This window comes from Acipenser ruthenus, chromosome 13 (genome assembly GCF_902713425.1).
Source record: "Acipenser ruthenus chromosome 13, fAciRut3.2 maternal haplotype, whole genome shotgun sequence".
Classification (NCBI taxonomy): Eukaryota; Metazoa; Chordata; class Actinopteri; order Acipenseriformes; family Acipenseridae; genus Acipenser; species Acipenser ruthenus.
The window spans coordinates 38,829,445-38,856,641 of record NC_081201.1 but is presented as its reverse complement, the minus strand read 5'-3'; the positions used below and the strand labels follow the sequence as shown (position 1 = coordinate 38,856,641).

Genomic DNA, 27,197 nt, shown 5'->3' with positions numbered 1-27,197 from the left:
TGCATTATTGAGGAGTTTGGTGATAAAACGAGTGATCCGGAGATGATTGATCGGTATGTACGACTATTAATAATAATAATAATAATAATAATAATAATAATAATAATAATAATAATAATATTATTATTATTATTTATTTCTTAGCATATGTGAAACGATAGCGAACGAAAGAGTGGGGCGGGGCTGGAGATGCCTAGTGAGTGCTTTGTTGATATGCAGGGCCTTTTAAACCCATTTGACTGTGGAAAGAAATACTTTTAAACAGCGCGTCTAAAATTAACTGCGCGTGTGAAAATAAAAATTGGACCTGACGCGCCTGACACGCACTTAATAAATGGACTGCAAAGGGTTAATACTTGACACTAAGCCGGTTTTTAGCTGTGACAGAGCAGTTGTAATACACAAGTTTGCTTGCTTATTACATCTGCTCTGTAACAGCCAAAAAGAGGCTTAGCTGGTAAACCTCAGAAGACAAATTAATTCAAAATAGCCTCATTCCATGATTTTTATTTATATATATATATATATAATTGTGCTCAGATTCAAAATAATTGGTAGTGTATGGCTGTATGTGCATTAGCAAGTGAAGTCAGTGAAACCTCTTTGCCACATGTAAACAGAAGCGTTAAATCTTCTCGTGCGGAACTGTACCTGCTTTTTTTGCAGTGGATGGATTATTTCTTGGACACACATCTGCATGTCTTTGATGTAATCCTTCTCTGTCTGCAGGAGTTCTTCAATCACCTTGGACCTCTTTTCCATCATCCTCTGCTCGGGATCGGCGCTGGGGGCTGTAACAGGCGTCGACTCCAGGGAGGCGGGGTCTGCTGTGAGCAGAGTCATCTCTAAGAGACACAAACACAAATGGTAATGGAAAAACGGATAGGTTCCTATAGAGCACTCGCTTATCAAAGTGGCTGATGCTTAGGAAGAGCTCACGTCCAGGTTTTGAGCCAAGCTAACAGTCAATGTACTTTGTTACGCTTTGCACTGAACAATGATCTAAATGATCACTAGAGGACCATACAAATACATTTAGTAAGGCGAGGTATCGGACTTCAATGCAATGTTTTTATCCTTATACTCTGAGTGTGGTACAGTCTTTCATATAAGGACAGCAGTGTGGAGTAGTGGTGAGGGCTCTGGACTCTTGACCGGAGGGTCGTGGGTTCAGTCCCAGGTGGGGGGACACTGCTGCTGTACCCTTGAGCAAGGTGCTTTACCTAGATAGCTCCAGTAAAAACCCAACTGTATAAATGGGTCATTGCATGAAAAAAATAATGTGATATCTTGTAACAATTGTAAGTCGTCCTGGATAAGGGCGTCTGCTAAGAAATAAATAATAATAATAATAATAATAATAATAATAATAATAATAATAATAATAATAATAATAATAATAAAAGGGGCCCTACTCACAAAAAATGAATGCAAAAGTTATTTTTAAAAAAATGTCCATATTCAAACTCTTTTGAGGCTGTTTCTTTAACAAAATGTATATCAAACCTGGTTAAAGCATATTGTTACTACCTTCTACACTGAGCAATCTGCACAACCTCTTAATTCTCCAAAAGCAGGTTCTCTCTGTCATTTGTAATGGTCACATTAGTGGAGAAGCCCAACACTGACACACAGCCAGGAAACATGTGTTCTAAACACTGGCACAGAGTTAAAAGAAAAACAAACCGCCCCTTGCACAACCTAAAACATTTCATCAAGGATTGGAGTTTGAACCGTTACAGACTCCAAATCGGGATCTAGGCAGAGAAGTTCAAATCTTGCCTGGAAACTGTTCCAACACATCCACTGTTGGATCCAGAGTAACTACACCCAGAAATATGCACACAGTACTACTGTACACCACTTGTAATTCCTGCTTTGTTTCCTCAGCAAAGGTTTACTCTGTGATCTATAACCCTGTGTTGAGAATGATTCAGAGTACTGCATGGGAGGGGAGTGACTAAACCATTTCTGTATATCTATTTCCTTCTATATCAATCATTTTTGGAACAGTATATCAAGATGCTTTGTGGCGTGAAAGAGCACTTTCACTCCACAGATAAGTCTACATTTCCTCCACCCGTACAATTCCGTTTTAGTTTTAAAAAACTGTAGTGAAATTGAAAACTTAAAGTGTATTCCATGCATTGGCAGGCTTTAACAATGTACAGTAATAACAGGGCGCAGTAATAACTCAAGCTTTGTCTTGCAAACAATAGACTGCTGCAGTTCACACTGAGATACAAGCAGCCGTTTTTACAGTCAGCCAATGGTGAGAAAAAGCCGGGGTACAGCAATCCTGTTAACAATCAAATTAAAACAATGTTGTAGGGGGAGGTTGAAAACAGAAAAAAGCCAGGGTTTGTGCATGTTTTATTGAAAAGAAATCCTTTAAAAACAAGGAGCCGTGTAGGAGTGTAGAGAAGACCTTTATGTCACGATCTGATTTATACATATTGCTTAAGAGCGTGCGTCTATTCATTTCTGTTTATCAGCAGAGTCTCGGGTCATTTAGAAATACAAAAGAAGAAAAAAAACCCTGCAGTAAATCATGAACATGCATCATAGATTTCCAGGGATGGACAGTTTCAATGCATGTTCCTGAATTCCTCTTAACTCAGAAGCAGCTTGTCTACATTTAAACTGCAAAAGAAAACAAAAGAAAATGCTTGTTCTGTGTCGTTAAGCTGCATGAGATTGGTTACAACTGAGCTAAGACCAGCGTCCTTTACACATGCAATGTAACAGCACAATGTTTTGATACTGCATACTCAAAGACATCACCGTATACTGTTGGGGTAACTTCTTGGGGAATAATAAACTTCTGTGATATCACAACATGGAATTACTGCTGTGAAACTAGTGTCAAGAACAATAAGCCAGTGTCTTTCATGGTCTATTACTTCACATATTACTTCACACAGTCTCCTCCCCTTTTTGGTTCCTTGTCGTCTCCTCCCATTTGCTTTTGCTGAATAGTGCAGTGCTGTCTGATCCACTGGCCATTTGTCTTACATTAATGACATCATCCAGTTACTGCTCTGCCCTGAACAGCAATGCATCCTGGGGTTACTGATATCGTTATCAGTGATTATTGTTATGAGTCATCTACCAGCAGAAAGGATTTCATGGAAAGCACTTTTTATCACAACACACTCATAAACAAGATGATGTGTCATGGTCTGTAGTAAATGAAGGGAACCATATAACATTCCAACACGCCATATTGCGGTAGTTTTTTTGGTAGTTAGAACATGCATGAACCACAAGTTTCAACCTATTGTCCAAAACTGTTGGGAACCTGAACGGTTTGGACTTTAAGCAAGACGCAAGAGGCCAGAGCAAAGAACTTCAACAGACTGAATGCTCCTCCAACCCAACAAACAAAAACGACACATTCTCTTTCCATGTGTGTCTGCGATGAACTACCATGTATTTCCTCACCCAATGACAAGGCGGCAACACCTCATTTTTGGGGTCTGGTTTGTTTACTTTTTTCGGGAGGTAATGTAGGACCCCTCCCTGAAAATGGCTTGTTGTTTAATATCATCAATCCTTGTGTAAAATCCTGGATTTATTTGACTGTTCTGCATTCACAAGGGCTGCTCGTGTCTGTAAACAATGCAGTAGGGTTGCAGATTTAGAACAGGCTACTAGAAAATAGTTGGAAAGCAGTGCATTTTTCTCTCTCTCTTTGTTTATGTCACCACTTTTAAGTTTATTAGCTATTTTCAACCTCTGTTCAATAGCAAAGATCAGAAGGGCATCCATCTTAACGACTGAGTTCTAAATGCCTATTGCAATAGTGACATCCAGTCCATGCCACAGCTGTAAATACAGAACCGCCCAGTGGTATCATAAAAAAGTAAATCACATTGACCTACATTTACCTTTTGCTCATGTAAAATGGAAAGATGGCAGACAGACAGATACTAAGGTTCCTCTTTAAAGCCCCAGATTCTCACACTCAATAAATGTGCTAAACAATGCAATTCCCTAACCAAGTCTCATCACAATTCAGCATGAAGTTCTCCAGGTGCATGTAAAAAATGCACCTCCACTGTATCCTAATCAAACCTCCAAAATGACAAAGAGGTCCATGAATGCTACATGCTGGGAATTACATCAGTGACTCTGATCATTTATCAAAAAAGGTGAAAATGCATAGTACAAGAAACAAAATCAAAAGGTTTTGTACAAAAAACATAATCTAGTTACATAAATAAAAGTAGCTTTTCTCATTTTCAAAAGAACATGTTTGAAGTGCACTGTTACTTACTGGATCTCCCTGTAGCAAAACAGAGACAATGTCATTCCAAAACTGTCACCTCACATCCTGTGCTTACTGTGGAGGTGTTTTCTTATGATGTTTGTAAAACCATTTTTCATGGAGTGGCTACCTAAACTTGGCACAACAAGCCAATACATCTACTGTCAAAGACTTTCTGTCTCTGCCCTGACTTGAACACTAACCAGTAAATATGCAAATACAGCAGACTGCCAGCTCAATCAACTAAAGCATTCTTCCATGTAAATGTGAAGATAAAGTATACATTATACAGGCTGGTGGTCTGGTGAATGGGTAACATTTAACTCTCCAGCTAACACAATGGACTCTGTATTAATCCAAAAGACCAGCTCATATTTACAGGAAATTATTGGCACGAACATTATTAGGTTTCTTTAACAGCCCCACTGTCTGCTAGAGTTTCAACAGCAATCATTATATTCCTAACATTTTTTAAGGATTTCTTTATAAAATAAATACAAATAAAAGCTACCTTAAGTTTTTTTTCCTTTAGATTTAATACTATACACATGCACACGTTAATCACTGCAGTCTATATTATACTATATACACATTAAACACTAGTCTATACTATACACATGTTAAACACTACAGTTTATACTATACACATGTTAATCACTACAGTCTATACTATACTATACTATACACATTAAACACTAGTCTATACTATACACATGTTAAACACTACAGGTCTATACTATACTATACACATGTTAATCACTACAGTTTATACTATACTATACACATGTTAATCACTACAGTCTATACTATACTATACTATACACATGTTAATCACTACAGTCTATACTATACACATGTTAATCACTACAGTCTATACTATACACATGTTAAACACTACAGTCTATACTATACACACTTTAAACACTACAGTCTATACTATACACATATTAATCACTACAGTTTATACTATACTATACACATGTTAATCACTACAGTCTATACTATACTATACACATGTTAATCACTACAGTCTATACTATACTATACTATACACATGTTAATCACTACAGTTTATACTATACTATACACATGTTAATCACTACAGTTTATACTATACTATACACATGTTAATCACTACAGTCTATACTATACTATACACACGTTAATCACTACAGTCTATACTATACTATACACATGTTAATCACTACAGTCTATACTATACTATACTATACACATGTTAATCACTACAGTTTATACTATACTATACACATGTTAATCACTACAGTCTATACTATACTATACTATACACATGTTAATCACTACAGTCTATACTATACTATACACATGTTAATCACTACAGTCTATACTATACTATACACATGTTAATCACTACAGTCTATACTATACTATACTATACTATACACATGTTAATCACTGCAGTTTATACTATACTATACACATGTTAATCACTACAGTCTATACTATACTATACACACGTTAATCACTACAGTCTATACTATACTATACACATGTTAATCACTACAGTCTATACTATACTATACTATACACATGTTAATCACTACAGTTTATACTATACTATACACATGTTAATCACTACAGTCTATACTATACTATACTATACACATGTTAATCACTACAGTCTATACTATACTATACACATGTTAATCACTACAGTCTATACTATACTATACACATGTTAATCACTACAGTCTATACTATACTATACTATACTATACACATGTTAATCACTACAGTCTATACTATACTATACACATGTTAATCACTACAGTCTATACTATACTATACTATACACATTAAACACTAGTCTATACTATACTATACACATGTTAATCACTACAGTCTATACTATACTATACACATGTTAATCACTACAGTTTATACTATACTATACACATGTTAATCACTACAGTCTATACTATACTATACACATGTTAATCACTACAGTCTATACTATACTATACTATACACATTAAACACTAGTCTATACTATACTATACACATGTTAATCACTACAGTCTATACTATACTATACTATACTATACACATGTTAATCACTACAGTCTATACTATACTATACACACGTTAATCACTACAGTCTATACTATACTATACACATGTTAATCACTACAGTCTATACTATACTATACACATGTTAATCACTACAGTCTATACTATACTATACACACGTTAATCACTACAGTTTATACTATACTATACACATGTTAATCACTACAGTTTATACTATACTATACACATGTTAATCACTACAGTTTATACTATACTATACACATGTTAATCACTACAGTCTATACTATACTATACTATACACATGTTAATCACTACAGTTTATACTATACTAAAACTAGGTGCTGGTGAACCCTGGGGGTCTGCAGAGTTCCAGAAAATTCTGGAAACTTTTGTAAAAAAACACATGCTGTAATGTAGGTTGTGGTGACATATGGGCCTTGTGATGCCTACAGACAATACGCACTACATGTTTGCAGTTTACTGCTCCACAGTTTTCAGTCCGGGTGCCTATTCAAACTGTTTGCAGTTTACTGCTCCAGTTTTCAGTCTGGGTGCCTATTCAAACTTTTTTTAAAAGAAGCTGGAGAACCTCTACTTTGGCACATTTCAAAACATAAAGGGCAACTTTATGCTTGCAGTACAGTATATTATCTTTAATTCACCTCAGTTCACATAAAAATACTGAAATCAAATCCTTTTTTACTGAAACATTGAGTAGTTTTGAGGTGAAGAATTACTGTGTAACCCTACTAAAACAATTACATTCTTTCATTCGTTGGCTTAGTTGAAGCTTAACTGTCAGTCTTGCATCCCAGTTGCTCCAGTTCCCAGTTCAGAGAGCTAGCCTCTGTTCACATGGTTATATTACCAGCTCTTCCACTGTCCGCAGGGTAGTCTGCTTTGAAAGAACTGTACACCTCTGCAGTATCACATAGTAATGACAACAATATGATAAAAGACGTGTAACTTTTGGTTCAGTGCTAATAAAGATGAACCAGTACGAGGCATGAAATAAATCACATTTTATTTCTACTTCTTATTCTAAAATTATATATAGGCATATTTTCAATCGAATACAAAAACAAAGCACAGTAACAAGCAGCTGCGCAAAACGCATACCTCTCATGTGCTTAAGAGAGCTCTCTCATGGATTTGTTGTTAGGCTAGGTTTTTTTTTTTATACAAGATTAGCTTGTTTCATGTAAAACACTGATATAAGCCTAAAATCTGAAGCTTATCTGGTCTTCCCCAAAGCACACGACTGCACTGTGGCGACTGTCCCTTTAAGAAACGCTCTTATAAATCAAGTGTTGCTTTAACCTACCTCCTGCCTCCGTCCTGTGCTGCATTAACTTGGGAGTCTCAGGTGTAACAAACACCACTTTCCCCATGGTTCAAAGTGTGACACTTAAACCCGACACAAAAAAAATAAAACCCCTTCTTTTGACTCCCTGCCAGACTGTATCCTCGTGGATCGTTCAGTCTCCTAACAGAAACTCCTTTCTATCGCCTTGATGAATGTATTAACATAAGAATAGCTGGGAACCTCTGAGATTACACACAATCCACTGAGCGTGAACGGGCAGCAGACAAAACCGGGTACTGGAGCTCAGAGAAAGAAACTGGATTGGACTGCTTGACAGCACAGCAGAAGAGGACACAATGCACAGATACGTTAAAGACTTAAGCGAAGATTTTAAAGAGTGTGTGTGTCAAGATATGCATTGCACAATTCACAAATGTAAAATACTTAGTGTGCCAGCTTTTAAATAGCTCATAGGTGATTTTAATTAACAAACCCTACATTTTATACCATTTGAACAAGCGCTCAATTCCTTGTGTACTCAGGGGTTCAACGTGAATGACAGGTGGAAAGCATGTCTGTAATTAAAACGGGTGAACTGGATTAGAACAGCTGTCCAGTATTGCACCAATCCAGTTCCAACCTTTCCAACTAGCCTCAGATGACCTGACCATCATCCCAACCTCAATTCTGAAAGAATGAACCCAAACAGTCACTCTCTGCCTTGTATTCAAATGAGGTCCCCCCTGTAATGCACAGAGCTGTCTGATCAAAGCAGGGAGTATCACATGTCGCCCAGACTCCCGGGGACTGCATTCACTGTACTGGAAGCAAATGCAGTCACATTATTTCATAGTTTTACAGCATATAATTATTTAATTAAGTTCTACTTAAGTTATAATTTCTGCCATGTACTAAAGCTTTCTCTTAAGAGTTTGAGAATATTACCTACTATACTCAATTTATATTCAAATATGAAAGAGGAAGATATTGTCAAACTTGCAGTTTGGGGAATTAAATTAAATTAAATCTTTAGATGCTATATTGTAATAGAGGTACTAAATGCTCAACACAGCTCGTTGTAGTTCAGCCAAGTGGTTCTTGAATAAAGCGTGTTTTATAGTTGGTATTAATACATACTCCCCTGGACAAAATAGCCCATCATTAAAAGATAATTTGATCTTCTTATGCATCATACAAGTTAGGACCATATCACGTATCGTGATACAAACACACTGTATCGTGATACAAACACACTGTATCGTGACATACATAACTTGGGAATATTGTGTTCAGTTCTGGTCACCTCGTTACAAAATGGATATTGCTGCTCTAGAAAGAGTGCAAAGAGCAACCAGAATTATCCCGGGTTTAAAAGGCATGTCGTATGCAGACAGGCTAAAAGAACTGAATCTATTCAGTCTTGAACAAAGAAGACAACACGGTGATCTGATTCAAGCATTCAAATTCCTAAAAGGTATAGACAATGTCGACCCAGGGGACTTTTTTGACCTGAAAAAAGAAACAAGGACCAGGGGTCACAAATGGAGATTAGATAAAGGGGCATTCAGAATAGAAAATAGGAGGCACTTTTTTACAAAGAGAATTGTGAGGGTCTGGAACCAACTCTCCAGTACCGTTGTTGAAGCTGATACCCTGGGATCCTTCAAGAAGCTGCTTGATGAGATTCTGGGATCAATAAGCTACTAACAACCAAACTAGCAAGATGGGCCGAATGGCCTCCTCTCGTTTGTAAACTTTCTTATGTTTTATAAAGCGTGTAAAGTATCGTATCATGACATGAGCGTATTGTTACGCCCCTAGTCCTTACATTGCAAAAGATTTGGCATTTACTTTGTCAGGTCACATAACAGCAAATTGTAAACATTTCTGTTTTATCTGCCACACATTGATGGCAAGCACTATAATGTGGAGCCACAACTATTACTGTATCATTTAAACTAAACAGCAAAGTAAGACTGTGTGTGACAGTAAACATGGTGCAACTGCACACAATCACAACCACAGGGTCCCTTAAATAAAATAAATTAAATACAAACATGCATTGAGAAAATTTGAATTTCCTCCACAGAACAAAGCCCTTTTCTTTGTAGTGCAGTGCAACCAAGGTGCCAAGCAAGCTAACTACCTGCCCTTCATGGTTCATCAGTCTACCTAATGACCTCGGAATAATCACAACACCATTCTGCCTTTCCCTTTCCCGAGTCCCAATGCTGTACATCAGTGTGACGTGATGCCACTCTTAAATATAAACAAATCAGTGCATGCTGTGTGACAGAAACGCACACACACACACACACACACACACACACACAATAGAAAGAAGACAGTAACTGGCATGCTCTCTGTTTCTAACAGTTGTGTTTTTGTTTTTGTCATACAGATAAAGAACACTGAATTCATGTTAACTTCTTACAAATGAACACAGCTTTGTCATGCTTATTGTCAGGGGAATAGGCAGGGCTACCAGGTACCTTGCACAGAAAGGTTTTTATTTTTTTATGTGAAGGACAATCATTCTTTCTTGACCGGAGTGCCTGAAACATGAACTGGTTTCCATGGGAACATGGTGTTTCTGAGGAACAAAGGAGGGGACTAATAAAAGGTCTTCCAGTGAAAAGCAAGGGTACCCCTGTTCTAGAATGTGTGCTTTCAACTGCAAGAATGCTTTCCTTTTGTTTCTCAAATTGCCTGCTCAGTTCATTTCTTTTTATTTTTCTTAATATCATTTTTTTATGCATAGTGTGAAGTTCACAGGTTTCCCTCTGGGCCAGTAGCTATTTATATAATGTTTTTTTGTTTTTTTTTAATGTAGGTAACCCGATACTAATCCATGGATTCTTAAGGTCAGCAAGAATCATTAGATATCCTGTTCTATCAGTTTTAAAATACCACTAGATTTTTTTTTCTTCAGCTTGAAGAATGAAAGTTCCCTTCAAAATAACTTCTGCACACTCACAGGTCTGTATTTCAAAAGGGCATTGAGAAGATCAATATTTTATCCTTAGCCGGCCTGCAAGTCAGTTAAATAAAAGGTCATCTAACCACTTTATTCAGGCTATTCACATCTTCTTAACTGGTTATCTAATATAGGTTTAGTATGACTGTTGAGCTCCAATCCCATCACTAACCTAAAAGGAATACAATAATATATACTGGGGCTTTGTGCGTTTCAAATAGGCTTTGCATGAGCTGCCAAAACACTGGACAGGCATAAACATACAATGTATGGACAGGCACTTCCACTACATGGAAATAAACCCTTTCAGGTTCAATAGCTGCACCTGATTAGCCCAGTACACTGTATCAATTCACTGTCAATGAGGATTTCCAAGCCCCTTACCGTCACTCTATGATTAATAGAATATTGCTGCGCCTAGCAACAGGCTGGCCTATGATGTAGAGTGAGTCAGTGCTTACAGTAGCAACATGAAAACAGTTGAAACTTTTTTTTTTTTTTGGTTTTAAACTTAATTTATGCAGAAAAAAAATCTATACATAGTTTTAAAAGATGGCATTGTATTAAAAGTATACAAGTACTACTTTTACTACTAAACACCCTGGAATGGGACACAATTGCTAAGCATTTAATTGTTCCATATTCCTTAATCTTCCAGCGCCTTGTTAGCGGTTTACAGTGGGTTTTGTCTGCAGCCCCTCGAAGACCTCAGTGCAGACCAGACGTGGGGTTGTGTTGAATCCCCTGCACTCAGTAAAGGGATTAGCACAAGCACACTGGCTGGGGGAAGGGGTTACATTCAGTCTGCTGGACACTGATTAAAAAAAATGAGTCAAAGCCAAATAGAAATTGATGAAAGGGTCCAAAGTCATGTTGAACTGAGGGCATGTGGCAAATAACCCATGAAAACTCAATTGATAAACTCCCACGTCTCATGAACTCTCTTTAGAGTAACATTTAGCAGGCAAGTCTCGGGGCAGGCCATTCCCATGGGTTTCTGTAAAGCAGATCCAGTGTATAAGTGTGCGTCTGTGGGAGGGGGAGGGGGCTGCTATTCTGGACAGGATCCCTTCTTCAGCATACTGTCAATGAAGCCGAGTAATACTGACTCAATCCTCGGATTACCGGCGCTACTCTGGGAAGGGTAGGATAGGATGAATTGGGATGGGGGAGGGTAAATTCCAGCTCCTAAACACCAACACAATAGCTTGAAAGGAATGTGGTTGCTACCAGATCAGTTCAAGATGAACAGAACTGTGGAAGTTAACGCCCCCAATACTTACAATGGAGTTACCCAAAACTGGAGCCAACACCAGTAACCATAATCAGCATAAACTACTTTCCAAGCAATGCATGTTTCAGCACAGCCCCAAAGCACCCATGCACTAAAAGCTGTTGAAATCATACATTGGTTCAGAGAATTTATTTATCCATTTATCTATATATATATAAAAAGAAAAAAAAAAGCTTTGCACAAATTTTTTTAATTCTTTGTATTTTAGAAATGCCCAGTTGCTTTAGCATGTGTGCTGCTGTCAAGATGTTTGCATAAATAAATATAGAATGCTGGGGCAGAACTGTACGCAGTATTAAAAAAGCATTTTATGCTACCGATTCACTCCTGAAGTAGGAGGTGGAGGCGCACATGTTTAATGGAATAAAATGCAAAGCTTTTACTGCAATTGCACTACACATATTGGACAGGCTGTAACACCACCAATATCTGCAAACCAGGTTATAGATATACTGAGGAAACAAGTGCACTACCTGCAGCAGTACCCATCAAGTTAAGTTAGCAAAAGTCTTGTAATTTCCACAAATAAGAGACAGACACTAGACATACTGATTCACCAAATACTGAGATACCAGATTTTAAACAAGCTTTTCTTTCAGTTGGACCAAACAGAGACAGAGACAGAGACAGAGAGAGGAGAGAGAGAGAGAGAGAGAGAGAGAGAGCCTGTTTGACCGGTTTCCATTCTAGAAACTTTTAACCTTTCAAGGAGAACTGTATACATATCTTTTGAATGCTGCTGTGCTTTCTTTAACAGAAGGATCCCTTGACTCTGCGAGTCTGTAATAAAGCTGTGTTCTTACCTTTCGGTTTGTTTCTGTTGAGAGCAAACTCTGAGCATCTCAGAGTGCTGGGGGCTGTTCTCCGGTATCGGTTGTTTCTGCCCCAGGATCCTGTGTCTGTTGTTATTTTTTCTCCGTCACGATCCTCATATTTACAATACAATGGTTTCGGGTCCTGGCAGGACTTTTCGGCCAGGTCAATGCCGTTATACCTCCCATCTTCAACACCATTCTCCCCGGAAAGCCGATCTGCCTGGACGCTCTGCTGCTTGCATTCCAGGCCACCACTCCACTCTTTGTAGTGTTTCCCACTGCGCTCATAGTCACCACATTCCTGCTCAATAACCCCCGAGCTTTTGCAGTACCGCTCAGGTCTTTCATGGTCATCAGATAACTGATATGCCTTTTGTTCCACATAGCATTTTCCAGGCCGGTCATATTCCCTGCAGTATTTTTCTGGTCTTTCGTATGTCCTGTATTGTTGTTCTGGTCTTTCGTATCCCCTGTATTGTTGTTTTGGTCTTTCATATGTCCTGTATTGTTGTTCTGGTCTTTCGTATCCCCTGTATTGTTTTTCTGGTCTTTCATATGTCCTGTATTGTTGTTCTGGTCTTTCATATGTCCTGTATTGTTGTTCTGGTCTTTCATATGTCCTGTATTGTTGTTCTGGTCTTTCATATGTCCTGTATTGTTGTTCTGGTCTTTCATATGTCCTGTATTGTTTTTCTGGTCTGTCACATTCCATGTAGTGTCTTCCAGATCTGTCATAATCCCTGTAGTTTTGTCCAGGTGGGTTGCAATCCTTGTATGTCCTGTAGTCTCTATAGCGAGTGTCTATCCTCTCATAGTCCTCATACTCCCAGCTACTCTTCCCACGGTCCCGGTACCGCCTCTCCTCCAGAGGGTACCTCTCATTCTCCCAGCTGTACATTCTGCTGACCGAGGACTTCATTCCTACACTTCATGGGATCCTGGTATAATCTCCATTACCTCCAGCACAGGCTGCATTCAATAAAGACTGACAGTGAAAGCTTCCACCTGTCAGACATGGCTGAAACTTTGCAGGTACTTGGTTTCAGCTTGAGTAATTGCACAGGCACTCCCTTTTTTGACTGCTCCCAGCTATGGAGCAATCCCTCCTTCACCTTAGCAGCCTGTGGGTAAATAGCCTCTCCTAGCAAGCACACAGAGTTAATTATTGAGCCGAGTCACATGACCTGGATTAGAGCACTGCCCTGCTCTGATTGGGTAACAAAGTGTCTCTCACTGTTTCTTGCATGAGAAGGCAGCTTATATTTTCTCTTTGTGGGTGGGTAAGGTGTTTAACTACTGAGACTGCGCAGACAGCACAACCTGGTTGTTGTCTGGTGTTGACAGCCACCCCAACCCAATCTTAGCTGATTTTATTAAGGATACAATCCTTGCTTTCGACTTCCATACAGTGTCGACTTGTAGCCACTTTTGTAATCCTGGTTTGTTGGTACATTAAGAGTAAGACCACTGCTGTTAGCTGACACTGATTTGCACATTTTATAAAGGTGGCAAAAATGTCTCTTGTAAAAAAAAAAAACAATAAAAAAGAGGAGCTATCAAGCTAAACATTTAAACTGTGAATCTGTGCTAATTTAAATGAGTTTCAATTAGCACTTGAAAAGGGTTTCAATGTACACATGTTAAACTGAGAATTATAAAAGCGAGCTTTCCCTATTTACAAACCGACTCCTTTTTTCACAGCCATTCTTGCAGAGTGAAATCAGCTTTCTCCCTTACAAAGGGCAGTTGTTACTTTGTCCCTATTCTCAGTCAATGGTTTTATCTAGTTCAGAATTTCAGTCAATGGAGAGACCCACTGGAGGGGCTACAGTAGCCTAGTCAGGATACGTATGGGTACCTAAACCCTCCAAGCTACAAATCCTGATGCAATTTACAGAAGAAAGAAGTTACTGGAAATTGGAACCCAGTAGAGTTGATAAAAGGCATTAAGAACACTATTAATGCTATTATTTCACATGGTATGTTGATAGATGATCTATTCTCTGTATCAATGATACACTCAAGACTGTAACTGAAGTAAGTGTACGATACATGACCACAAATCTTCTGTTCGGATGTTTACACACAACTCAAATAAATACACAGGTTAACATAATTGTACCTGGGGGCCTTTCATTCGAAGAGTCCCTTATTATTATTTAATTATTTGGCAGATGCATTTAGAGTCTGGTGCCACCCAGAACGCCTAGGCATTTCATTTTTTGTCAAACCCCTGCACGTGTAAACCTACTTACTGTATACTGTAATAACTTCTTGTAGCAAATTGCTCAGACAAAGAACTTTCCATCAGGTCTGGGCAAGCAGTTCCTGAAAATACACCCTTATTCAGTCACTCAGCAAATCAAATTTCACCGTAGAGTAAAAGTAGCCCAACAGGACTTCTTTGTGTGTGATCATGGCTCTCGCTTCTCTGTCCCAGACCTCTAACACTGTCGACAGCCCTGCTACAAAATTAAGAGTCAAAATGGCACTCCAAAACATTGAAACACCTGCTGGTTTTTAAAATGCATACACAAGGTGTCACACAATGCAGCCCGAGATTTGGGGTGATTACACACAGAAAACCCCAAGGAGGTCTTGTGTGCCCAACTTTGTGAGGCTGTTAGCAAAGTAAACACAACATTTTATGTTTGAATAACAGTCTAACAACATTGGGTGCTGTTTGCAAACATTGTAATCAGATTTCCTAGAACTACCAATAGACGTTATACTTCACCTTAAGTGAACGCTATACTAATTAAGGAACGTTTCTACACTATCTCTCCAGTGATCCTATAAATATTGCTGACTAGCGCATTATTAAATGTTTATGTTGTTTAAGACAGCAAAAATAGAACTGATAAATAATGAATAAAAGGCAGAAATCACACAAGAAATGTATTTACTCAAATATGCTCACTCATTAAGACACAACCCAAGATTTCAAGCAGCATACTGTACCCTCATGCATCATTAAAACATTTTAACATACTGTACAATATTTCACAACAAAACATAACATTTCATCCAAAAAAGGGATAGGTTCATTGTTATTAAGCAGAATGAAAACGCTGCAAATCCGGTAAAACCAGATGATATTGACCACTCCCTGCATTATTTTACTGTGAGAGACATTACAACTTAAGTCAACAGCAAGTGTTATTGTTATCTGTCCCCCTGGAGTTATGGTAGTACTTCAAACAAGCGACACTTGTTCAAGTATAATTGCACAAGAAGCAAAACATGACTCTGTATTCAATTCAATTGTAAGCTTCTGTTCATGACACACTGTATCCTGCCCTCGCTCATACAACAGCAGAGGGGATTTAAAATTACCTTCTTTGAATTTCTTACTGGAGACCCGCCTAATCCGAATACTGGAGAAAGGTGATGAGAAGCAAACTGGACACACCATGGCGTTCCAAAACCAGGCTGGATATCTTGCAGGAGAAACCTTTCGCTTCTTACAAGGCATGTTTAATAATATTTGAATAGTTGAGAACAAAAGATTACGTTTTAGAGCTCAAAACATTCAACTGTAAGCAGCCAAAGGCAGAGACAAGTGGAACCATCTGCACAGATTCAACTATAAGGAATGCAAGATCTGAACTACATGTAGATGTGAAAATGACCGTCAATGAGGGATGCATTCCGAGCACATTTTAACGCACAAGCTCAAACGGTTGTGTAATCAATGCATTGAAGCGTTTTAACTTAAGAAACTTACACAGATATCTCAAGTGGCATTACACATTCAGTTTATCATAATTAAAAGTGGCAGTTGATTTATTTGAAGGCCTTCGCTTGCTCAGCCTGCAACACCATACTAATGTGCTATAAACAGACTGAGGAACAGGCAGGGGTTTTGAAGCCGCAGGTTTGCTGGAAATCATTGCCGTCCACGGTTTGCTTTAGATCTGCACCCAGGACCTAATCATTATGTGTCCTGCTATTCCTTACCTGTACAGTATTATAGCAACTATAAATTTCACCATCCAAGTAAAATTAAAGAAACTTCTTAGTCTGGTATGTTTTTCATGTTGCATCTCAATATACTATCCCAGCCTGGCCTTTCGGAAAGTATAGTCTGTTGTGTTGTTCATAGATACGGCCAGATTGATAATGGGGAAAGTGCTGTTAATATTATAAAATCTGCCTAAATAACATTAAGACTAACCAAAAGTCAGAGGTTGGTGAAACCAGACTATGGTGAACAATTTTTAAATTATTACTATAAAACAACAAGAATGAAAAAAAAAAACAGCTCACAAGTATAACAGAGGATTTTTAGGCAACCCATTTTGTACTGCCCGGTCTGGCTTTGGTTTCACCGCTATCGTACAGGTAGGTGGAGATGGAACCCAGCTGGTACAGCCTGGCTTTGTGTGGGCAATTTGATAACTTTGTTTGTTTCTTCTCAAACTGGTCTGTATCTGTGTTGAAAGATGGATCCCAGGCAGGCCAGATATGGTCTGGAAGTTTAATTCTCACAGGAATACTAGAAATGTTTGTGAGAGGAGGAGTGCCGACCCCTTTAAGATGAAAATTAATTTTGCTTGTCATTATAGGGGATTTTATATATACCATTCCACTAATTGGGTCACATCCATTTTTGGAAATTAAAAAAATACAAGTGTAAACATGCATTAACATCTATGCAATCAAATGTGTTCAAGAATACACTTAATCCAAAAGGCAAGGTTCCTAAAAATAGTTTTTTTTTTTACTCCAAATCGTCCTTCGCACATTTTTGTCTGAAACACAATCAATAATCTAAATAAATTAACAAACAAGACTGAGTTCAAGTCTAACAAATACAAATAGATGAATTCTCAACTCACCTCTCAGCTGCTGCAGCTCCTTGGTAAGTGTTTCAATGTTAGAGGTACAAAACCCCAGGTTCTCCAGAGTTTGTGCTTTGATGGCTTCATCATCCTGTTCATCAAGCATCAGTCTGAGCTCATCTGTGGTCTTAGTGTAGATCTCAATGTCTCTCTCCACCTCCTGCAGCCTGAGGAGCAGTGAATAGTGATCCTGCTCAGTCTCCATGAGGCCACACTCGCTTTGATTCTGAAGCTCTTCTTCCTCCGCAAAAACATCTCCGTCGTCAGAACAAGTGTTCTGGTAAACGTCTGGCTTTGGAGATCCAGCATCCCTCCTGGGAGTTAGCTGCGGAGGCAGAGGTGCTGGCCTGGATGGTTTGAAAGAGAAGGAAGACTGAGAAGGTCCACTTTCAGCAGGAGCACGCGGCTCATCCTCGGAGTCGGCTGCAGCTGCTTGTGCCGCCGCGGATTTGAGAATGCGGGGTCTGGGAGGTGGAGGTCTCAATGCTTTTCTAGTCTTCAATGAAGAAGTGGCTTCCTGCTGGTCCAGGGAGTTAGGAGAACCCCGCATGATATCATTTTCACTGCTGTAGTCCAGGATGGAGAAATGCCTAGATATTTTCTTGTGTTCCCCAAATATAGCACCAGGTAAACTTTTTTCAAATTGGGCAAGCTGTTCTGAGAGTTTTGAATCCAAGTCTGTCCCTGAACTTGCAAAGCTATCCAAAGTTATTGATCCGGGTAAGCCGTTGGATTCTGTTTTTCTTGAACCTGCTGTCGGATCATGGCTTCCTCTGCCAGGTAAGAGATCATAACCACCCACACTGGCGAAACGAGGTTTCTTCTTCTGTTTTGGATCCTCAACCAAACTGGCCAAATCTTGGAAAACTGTATTCTTTCTATCTGAGGTGCGTTGGCAGTCTTTAGACCAACTGCAATGCAAACTTTGAATCTGAGCCTTTGAATCTCTGCTTCCATTCTTTGCTACTAAGCTTAGTGTTCTGGTAGCTGGTGCAGGCGAGACCTCTGTGTCTGTATTGTCAGCTGTGTGGCCTGTTGAGACATCTGATACACTGCAGTACAACCTGTTACTTAAAGAATGGAGACTTGGCCTGGGAGGAAGCACAGGTTTTGAAGAGACAAGACTAATCAGACTTGTTCTTGAGTTTTCTTTGTAGCTGTAAGTGGCAGTTTCTTCTCTATTGTATTTTGTGCCCAAAGCAACATTATCTATACCACTAGTCTTAGAACTGCTTTGTGTCTGGTTTCTACAAGATTCATGACCCGGCTTTGTGCTAGAGGATACAGGTTTTGGTTTTGCCATGACAGTACTAGTATCATGGGCAGGCTGTCCATTGAAGAAATCCACATCTCGTAAATGGGCATACTCTTCCTGCCCGTGCCAGTGATACACATCATTATTGTTATAATACATTTCATAATCACCATTGTTTCTGCTGCTGGGTTCTTCGTGTTCCGGCTCTATATCTTGATCTTCAATCTTTACAAACCTATGGGGAAATATTCCTCTATGGCCATTGACCTTGCCTTCCAGCCAGCCGTCTTCTAAAGTACCGAGTATCTGGATTCTTTCTCCTACATCAAAATCCAATTCCTCTGGTTCCATGGACTTAAACTGATAGAGGGCCACTCCGTAAACTCCTGCGCCTTCCTCGGGCCCCAGTGATATTTCAGCGGTCACATCGCTTTCGTCGTAGTTGTCATGGTCATCTTGGGATGCTCGGTCCTCCGCAACTTGCAAAGGACCCAAAAGCTCAACGAATCCCTCTGGAAATATCCCTCTCCTCCCTTCAAGTTCTCCCTCGAACCAGCCTGGTTCAGGAATTCCAATTATTGTTATGATATCCCCTTCAATAAAGTCCAGTTCTTCCTCTAACTGAGCGGACAGGCCCAGCAAGGCTCTGGCTTGGCCCACGGCGTAGCTCGGGACCTCCGATACGGACCTCTTGGACATTTTGCGGGACCTGGAGGAGAGATGGAGCTCTTTGACGCAGGATAAAGGGAATATCCCCTTAGACCCCCAGCTACTTCTGCCTTTCAGCCAATTACTGTCCACAGAATCCTCAACAACTACTACGTCACCTGCAAAAAAATACAAAACACAAAATACATAAACTAAAAACAGGAAGGCACCTATAAACACATGGGTAAAAGTGGTTGTGCTGCTGCTGCTTCAGATTTTAAGGTTGAAGGAAAACGCTGATGAGATTTGTGGCTTCCACTTGAAGCATAATGTCTATGCAAACTAATTACTCTCTCTCTGGCATTTCCTTTTTTGGCTCAATTTTAAACATGTGAAAGTACATTATGCAAAACAATGATGGCTTGTGGAAATGATTAGCTGCCAGATGCATGGAGGGTGGGTATTTTGGGTTAACACCCAGACAATATGCATCCATGCTCTGGGTTCAAATCCACCTTAGGTCACAAGTGGTGGTTTAAACCTTGCCTCCCGTGGACAATTTGTCTCCATCACAAAACCACCACACAATGTGACAATCTCGTCTCTGCTTGAGAGAGGCCAAGGAATAAATGGCATGGGGTATAAATATCAGGTTTGAGGCATGCTTGTAAAACCAGCATTGACAAATCTGTATATATGCATTTAATTTAAAAAACTGTACAAAAACAGAACAACATCACCCTTTTCAAACAAAGCAATACATTTCAAAACTATTACTCAAAGGGCTACAAACAACATCCAGTACGTACTGAGGAATGGAACTAAAACCTCAGTCAAAGTGAGACATCTGGTGGTCGACATAGATACTACATTTCTTTTTAGTCTTAAGTTTCATTCTAAAACTTCTGTTGTGACTGAGAGTTTGAAGTTCCAGATGAATAACTGAATTGTATTGTCTGTTGCTTAACAGGTTCAACTGCAATACAAAACAATGAACTGTGGAACCTACAAGGTGAAGTAGCCCACCCTACAGTACATGCAAACACATTATCTTTCTTAATTAAGCTAGACGGGAAAAAGAGCAGCAAAATATCAACTGAGCAGAGAGGTAGGGTAAATTAATACGACTTTAATGAAGTCATGAGAGAGGGATGCAGTCTTTAGCCCTGTAATGGTCATTGGGTGTATCACATATGATACGAAACTTTGCCAGTAGCATACTGTGTTTACAATCCAGGGCCCACTTGAAAATCAGATGTCATGTCTCAAGGGATTTGAAAGGACTTCACCTGTTTTAATGGGAAGATTGCCAACATCTAGTGCATTGAAGTCATTGATGCAGACGTAGAGTTTCTCGCTCTGTTTTGTGCTGGGAATTGTAACCGCCTCCACGAACGTGCTGGGAAACTGCCCTGGAAAAAGGAACACAACCCAACTGAGGAACCTTTCAATGAGACCTGGAGGCACTCGCCTCTAAGGGAGAATTACACATCATTCAAAACAGACATTTGTTTTCAGGCAGCATTCAACTTTTTTTTCCCAAAAATTTGCCAAAAAAGTCGAGCTGTCTTAATTGAAGTTGGATGCATTGACTGCTGCAGTACCTGCCACTCCACCTTTGCATCCAAGCAGCCAGAAATCATCCACCACTCCGAGCACTTCGATGACATCACCGGGGAAGAGAGGCAGCTCCTCGGAGACGCTGGGGCGGAACTGGAACAGAGCGCGCACCACGGTGCCCGACTCCATCACTCATCAGAGACTGCTGGACAAACAGAGAGTCAGTGAGATCCACAGAGAAAACATCTTCAACAACTAACTGCTACCACATTAGCATTATCAAAATGAGGGTGTGTTCTTAATATGTTTCAAGCAAATGCAGTAGCAGTCTTTATTCCTAATGCCTGTATAAAACATTGCAGTACTGTATCAATGGAGAGAAAAAAAATGGCCAAAATACCAAGCAGCTAGACTACTCCTACTTTCCAGTAGGTGGCAAAAGCGAGCTTGAAAAAAAATACAAAAAAATGTTCTATTCAAATGGAATCAATATGAAATCATTATAATACTACACTCAGATTAGTTTTCTTTCTTGCATAATTTTTACAAGTGAAAATAAATACTTTAGGAGTAATCCAGTTTCTTATAAAAGCTGTTTGTTTGTGGTTTTTTATGCACATTTACTGTACCAGTCATGAATGGTTTTTAATTGAAAACAGAAAGGCTGTCACAACAGAGCTCACAAAAGGGGTGTTGGTTCAGTGCAAGGAAGGAAATGGGAGAGAGAGCCAAAATAAATTGTTCAGAAAGTCTAGATAAATCTCGTACAACAAAGAGGGCGTTATTTAAAGCACTAGGAACAGACCCTCCTCTGTTTGAGGGAATCGCTGGTTATTAGCGAACTTCAGATTTTGTGTACTGTCCTTTGAAAAACAAAAGGGTTAAATAGCAATTTCAAAAAGATAAAGTATACACAGCTGCTACGAGGCTGTGTGGTCCAGTGGTTAAAGAAAAGGGCTTGTAACCAAGAGGTCCCCGGTTCAAATCCCACCTCAGCCACTGACTCACTGTGTGACCCTGAGCAAGTCACTTCACCTCCTTGTGCTCTGTCTTTCGGGTGAGATGTAGTTGTAAGTGACTCTGCAGCAGATGCAAAGTTCACACACCCTAGTCTCTGCAAGTCACCTTGGATAAAGACGTCTGCTAAATAAACAAATTACAATCAAGCTATTGATGTTTCTTCTACAGTACCTAGACAACGACTTGGAAGCGAACAACAGAAAGCAAAGCACTTTGAGATCAATAGGTGGCTTGTTTCTCAGTGTTCCTGTTTAACAGTTTGCTTGACTTTGCTGTCTGTCAGTGAGGCTCCAGGTATCGGTGTCAATAATGACTGGGAACGAATCCATGTCAAGACAGGTTTGTGATTGAGTGCAATTCCAATGTGGTCAGTCTGGACTGACACGACAGGTTTGCGGTTTCTTTACTCTTCTGCTTTTAGACTCTTGATCATACTTTGTAAGAGTTTCATAAAGGAAGGACAGAAACTGAACCCAGTCTGCTTATTACAGGTTTTCTGGGGTCACTGCTGATTCAACATTCCAGAGCTTGAATCCCTAATCCGCTTTTCTGCAAGCAGCAAGAGCCATCTCTTGTGCTATAGTGGAAAGAAAAACTATGTACAAAAAAAAGGAAAATGATTATGGGACACAACAGCTGTGGATTTACTGTACCAGCATACACCACATAGGCCCTACAGCGTTTTCATTTGTTGTAATTAATATAAAGAAGTGTTTATAAATATTTGTTTAAATTGAACAGATAATGGTTACAATACCAAAACAACTGGCCACCGCTGTTTATATAGTGATGCTTTGTTATTTCACAATCTGATTAGGCCATGTTGACAACACATTTGGCACACTTTAGAGGAGTAAGGTCCCTAATTAACCACCCTCAAAACAACGAGGGGGGGCACATACTAAAGAGACGTGTGTGTCACATTTACAATGCACTAAATTCAAACTAAGAGCCAATAATAACACTGTGCTAATTATTTACAGGTTTGCATTTTTATCAGTGGAGATTCACAACTTCAAAGTGGTCACTTGTTTTGGCAGCTGGGCTGAAAAGAAAAAAAAAAAAGATCTTCAAATAAGGTAAGGAATTGATTTTGTTGAAATAAAGCTTCAAAAGCAGACTGGGTGAGAAAACAAAAAAAACGTCTGTCCAGAATTATTTAGAACTTTAAAACTTCTAAAATAAATACAAGCACACCAATAACAATTCTCAGAAGTACTACGATACTTAGAGGTTTTGCTGAAACCATCTTCAATGTAAACAATGTATACTATTTGTGAGAGATGCTAGAGTATTCATCACCCAGCCTCATTGACTGTGGAGCATGTTCCAGTTTAGATTCAACTGACAGCGGTGTTAGAAGCCTGACCTCATTGGCTTGTGGTAATGCTCTTCAAATTATAATACATGACTTATTTTTTTACAAAACCTCAAGAAAGCCAGAGTTTCCAAACCAGGTCTGGTTACAGCACAACTCTCACAACACTTTTGCTTGGTTTCCATTATCTCCTGGGGAGATCTGGGGCTGGGCACTGACCTCTGCTATTGTTCAATAAAGCTGCATCCCAAGGACAGTCAAAAAGCCAAACGCATCATTTAGTTTAAGGTATTATTTTTAGATATATACAGTAGTGTAGGATCTTACAAGGCTCTGTGTAAGAGAAGCCATTAATATTATGTTGTATAAAAGGGGAAGATGCTTTAAGACACACATACAGAAAGCTAACCTCCGCATGTTCCCTCAATATCTTTAAAGCAAGTACAGTGCTTAGTTCAGAGAATGGGAGTGTGTGTGTGTGTGCGTATCAGTGTGTGTGCGTGCATGCTGTGAGTGTGTGGGGTAGAGAAAAATGTGTTCATTTACATAGCTATCTATGAGGTCTTAATTAGGCAAAACTGACCTTTAGCACAAATAGCTTCAGAGAAAGTATAAACACAGCTAACATTCACTGCCACAATATACAAGAATATATACCACAAGTCTGCAAAGTAGCATTTATAATTAGGGCTTCTGATTTTCGGTTTTAACCGATTAAAACTGTTAAAACACCAGATTACAAAAAAATGAAAATCTGTGTATATCCAAGAAACACAATGGAAACACACTGGAAATGGTTACTCAATTCACATTGACTTCACCCCTTTCCCTGTTAAAAAAATTACAATTACAAAATATAAAAATAATAATAATAATAATAATAATAATAATAATAATAATAATAATAATAATAATAATAATAATAATAATAATAATACATTTCACAGCACAGTTGGGCAATGTCCCTCCTACCTGACTTGTAGTGTATACTATCTCACATTGATTTGTTTTGAAAACTTTAAACCCACCCCAACTACTGAGTGGCAGCAAATCCCTACATTTCTAGGGGCGGATTGTAACACGCTTGCGAGATTTTGAACGAGATTACAAGCTATAGTACTATATTTACATGCTCGTGGAATTTAAAACAGAACTGCAAATTGTGGCGAAATGTAAAAAAAAAAAATGCTAACACACACAAAAACCCCAGAAGAATATGCCAGTGACCATAAAGACTTAGTTGTGGAAGACAGCAAAGGAAAGAAGGTACAACTGAAGTGTGCAAGTACTGTTGAGTTACTATACATATGTGACAGAAAAAAAATAGTAACCGAAAACAATAACTTCATACAGTATATAAAAAGCAAAAGCTCCGAAAAACAAACACAATTACCTAAAAAAATACCTAAAAAATAAGCACCAAAAAATGAAATGAATAAAAACAGAAGCCATATTTATAATAGAGACTTGGCTTCAATGTCAATAGTTATACAAGGATGAATGCTTCTGTAATATTGGATCTGTACTTGGATACACACAGTTAGTAGTGTTTGTCTTATGTAATACAATTCTTGTCTTATTTAATAAAAGTAATACAGTGCAGTATGAATTTGTAACTGAGCTGTGGTTGCAGAATAACTCCATTAGCTCTTACAAGTTTACCACACCGTTTTATCAAACAGAATACCTGCTGCAGTCTTTTGACCTCATGTCATTTACTGGTGTTACAAACTACATACAAACACGATTCAGGCTTGCAACCTGTGCTTGTACTACTGGAGAAGATTCCTTTGACATCGACGGTTTCGTACACAAAGATAGCAACAATAAGCTTGCATAGCTGCAAAAAGGAAGGACTGAACTGAGACAGTGGTTTCCAGAACTCTGGAGCTCTCTATACTCTCAAATCAAAGGAAGCTGTAGGAAACGCCATGAAAATACAGAAAAACGGCTTCATGAACTAGACATGTCTTTTTGATGAATGCTTCAAATAAGCCCCAGGGCTCTCAGAACCATTCCAAAAACAGGCCAAGTATTGGGAAAACACCACTTAAATCCACAGTATCAGCTGGTTGTACACATTTCAGGACTAACAAAAGCATTTCGATGTGCAGGCATCTAGGTGGAACACATATTGTACAGCGTACTGCCATTATAGTATTACAATGTTAAAGTAAACTAGAACAATACTGTGTAAGAAAATGCAGTGTTCAGATAATACAGAACCCAGTCAAAGCACTGTAATTCTGTCTTGCATGTCGTAGTCCCTCTCCTTCCGAGTCTGTATTGCATTACAACTTGCTTGCCATTTATTGCCTTTTGCCCTAAACAGTCCCAGGCTGTAATAAAGGAATATTAGAATGACACCTCAGAGTAGAGTGATCTTTGCTTATGTAAGAGACAACATTATAATCCGACTCAAACAGTCTCCACTCTTGTAGTTGTAAGCCATGCTTCAGTGGTCTGGAGGCCATAACATTAGAGTTCCATTATAATGCAACTGGTACTAGTTGAGCTCCAATTACACACATCAGAAATGAGAATACGTCCGGTCGTGGACTCATTAATGTGGGTAGGTTTGAAAAATGTTTGGGTGGCATTAAGGAACTCTCCCAGTCTGAGTTCAGCTTCATTTTTTAAATGAATGTATTGTCTTAAGTCTGTGACAACTGATCCGAGACCTTGAACATCTGACAAAAAGCTTCTATTGTCTTTGAAATCAAAGTATGTGCAGGACATCATTCTATTAGCATCTTGTATAACCACAGGGTGTGCACAGGGTAAGAAAAAAAATCTATGGTAATCATTTTTATATCTGTATCTTATAGATGCAGCTATTTAAAAATTTATTTTTGATATAAAAGTAAACTGTCACGGAATACAGTACTTTTTTTTTCATGCAATGCATTCCCTTGTGCCTATCTGAGGTGAAATGTATTTTTGACACCGTTTAACCATCGCGAAATAGGCCTGTATGTATGATCGTTTTGTTTATGCCAGACATATGCATGCATGTTTATGGTTCGTGTTTTTCCCTAGTGACGTCACAGATGTCAAGATTCGAAATGAAGGCTTTTTGGCAGAAGTAATCAAAACAAGCAATCAAAATTTACGATTGTAAATTTCTTAGTTATAGCACAAAAGTATAGATGATATATATTTTAGAACACTATTATAGTGTAATGTAGTTTAATAAAATATAATCAGATTGTAATGTGAAATAAGTGACATATGAACTTTAACCACAGCAAGATCATGGCATGAAGTTAATCAAGGGGGCGTTTACCGTTTAAAAAAAAACAAAAAAAACAATGCTCTACAGCACAAAATGTATTTCATCCTGCCAAACAGCTGGCACAATCCATGAGTGATTGTGAAAACACATCTAGACAAAGAAATTGTCTGTATTGCAGCTTCATTGCCAACACATTTACAAAAAGACTAGAAAAGAACAAAAAAAAAGATAGATGCTGTAATTTAAAATATGCTGGATTCCCAAACCGTTTTATTGCTTACAAGGGTGTTAAACATACCGTACAGTACTGTACCATGTTTGTAAACAGTGCAGCAGGAGTAGTGCAACTCAGCTGTCCTTGAGCCCCTTCTCCTTCATCCAGTTTAATTTAGGGTTTCTTTCCCACCCCCAGCTACACCTTTATGAGGTTCAAAGACAAATGCTCTGCCAGACAAAGAGCAAAGATGTATTTATTTATTTTGTTACATACTACCCCTTTTCTCGTTTTAGGCAAAAAAAAAAACAAAAAAACATTGTGCAATGCACATGGCATGGGGTTGACTGCAGGGTTTGCTAGCAGAGCGT

The 27,197-nt window shown here is 38.8% G+C and overlaps 1 protein-coding gene across 5 annotated transcripts in view; it reads right to left on the bottom strand.

The window, feature by feature from the left end:
- Positions 1-27,197, bottom strand: part of LOC117418208 (dynamin-binding protein-like) — a 50,533-nt gene that overhangs the window by 11,901 nt on the left and 11,435 nt on the right. For 2 of the 5 annotated variants that reach the window (XM_034030965.3, XM_058985353.1), the window contains exons 2-5: positions 21,084-21,241; positions 20,769-20,891; positions 17,574-19,658; positions 652-845 (exon numbers count right to left, since the gene is read on the bottom strand). In XM_034030965.3, the coding sequence (XP_033886856.3) occupies positions 652-845; positions 17,574-19,658; positions 20,769-20,891; positions 21,084-21,228 (2,547 nt within the window). In that variant the 5' untranslated portion in view covers positions 21,229-21,241. Of the gene's footprint in view, positions 1-651; positions 846-7,664; positions 7,807-12,720; positions 13,978-17,573; positions 19,659-20,768; positions 20,892-21,083; positions 21,245-27,197 lie in introns of those variants that run through there. The other 3 variants (XM_058985352.1, XM_058985354.1, XM_058985355.1) reach the window with 3 other exon arrangements.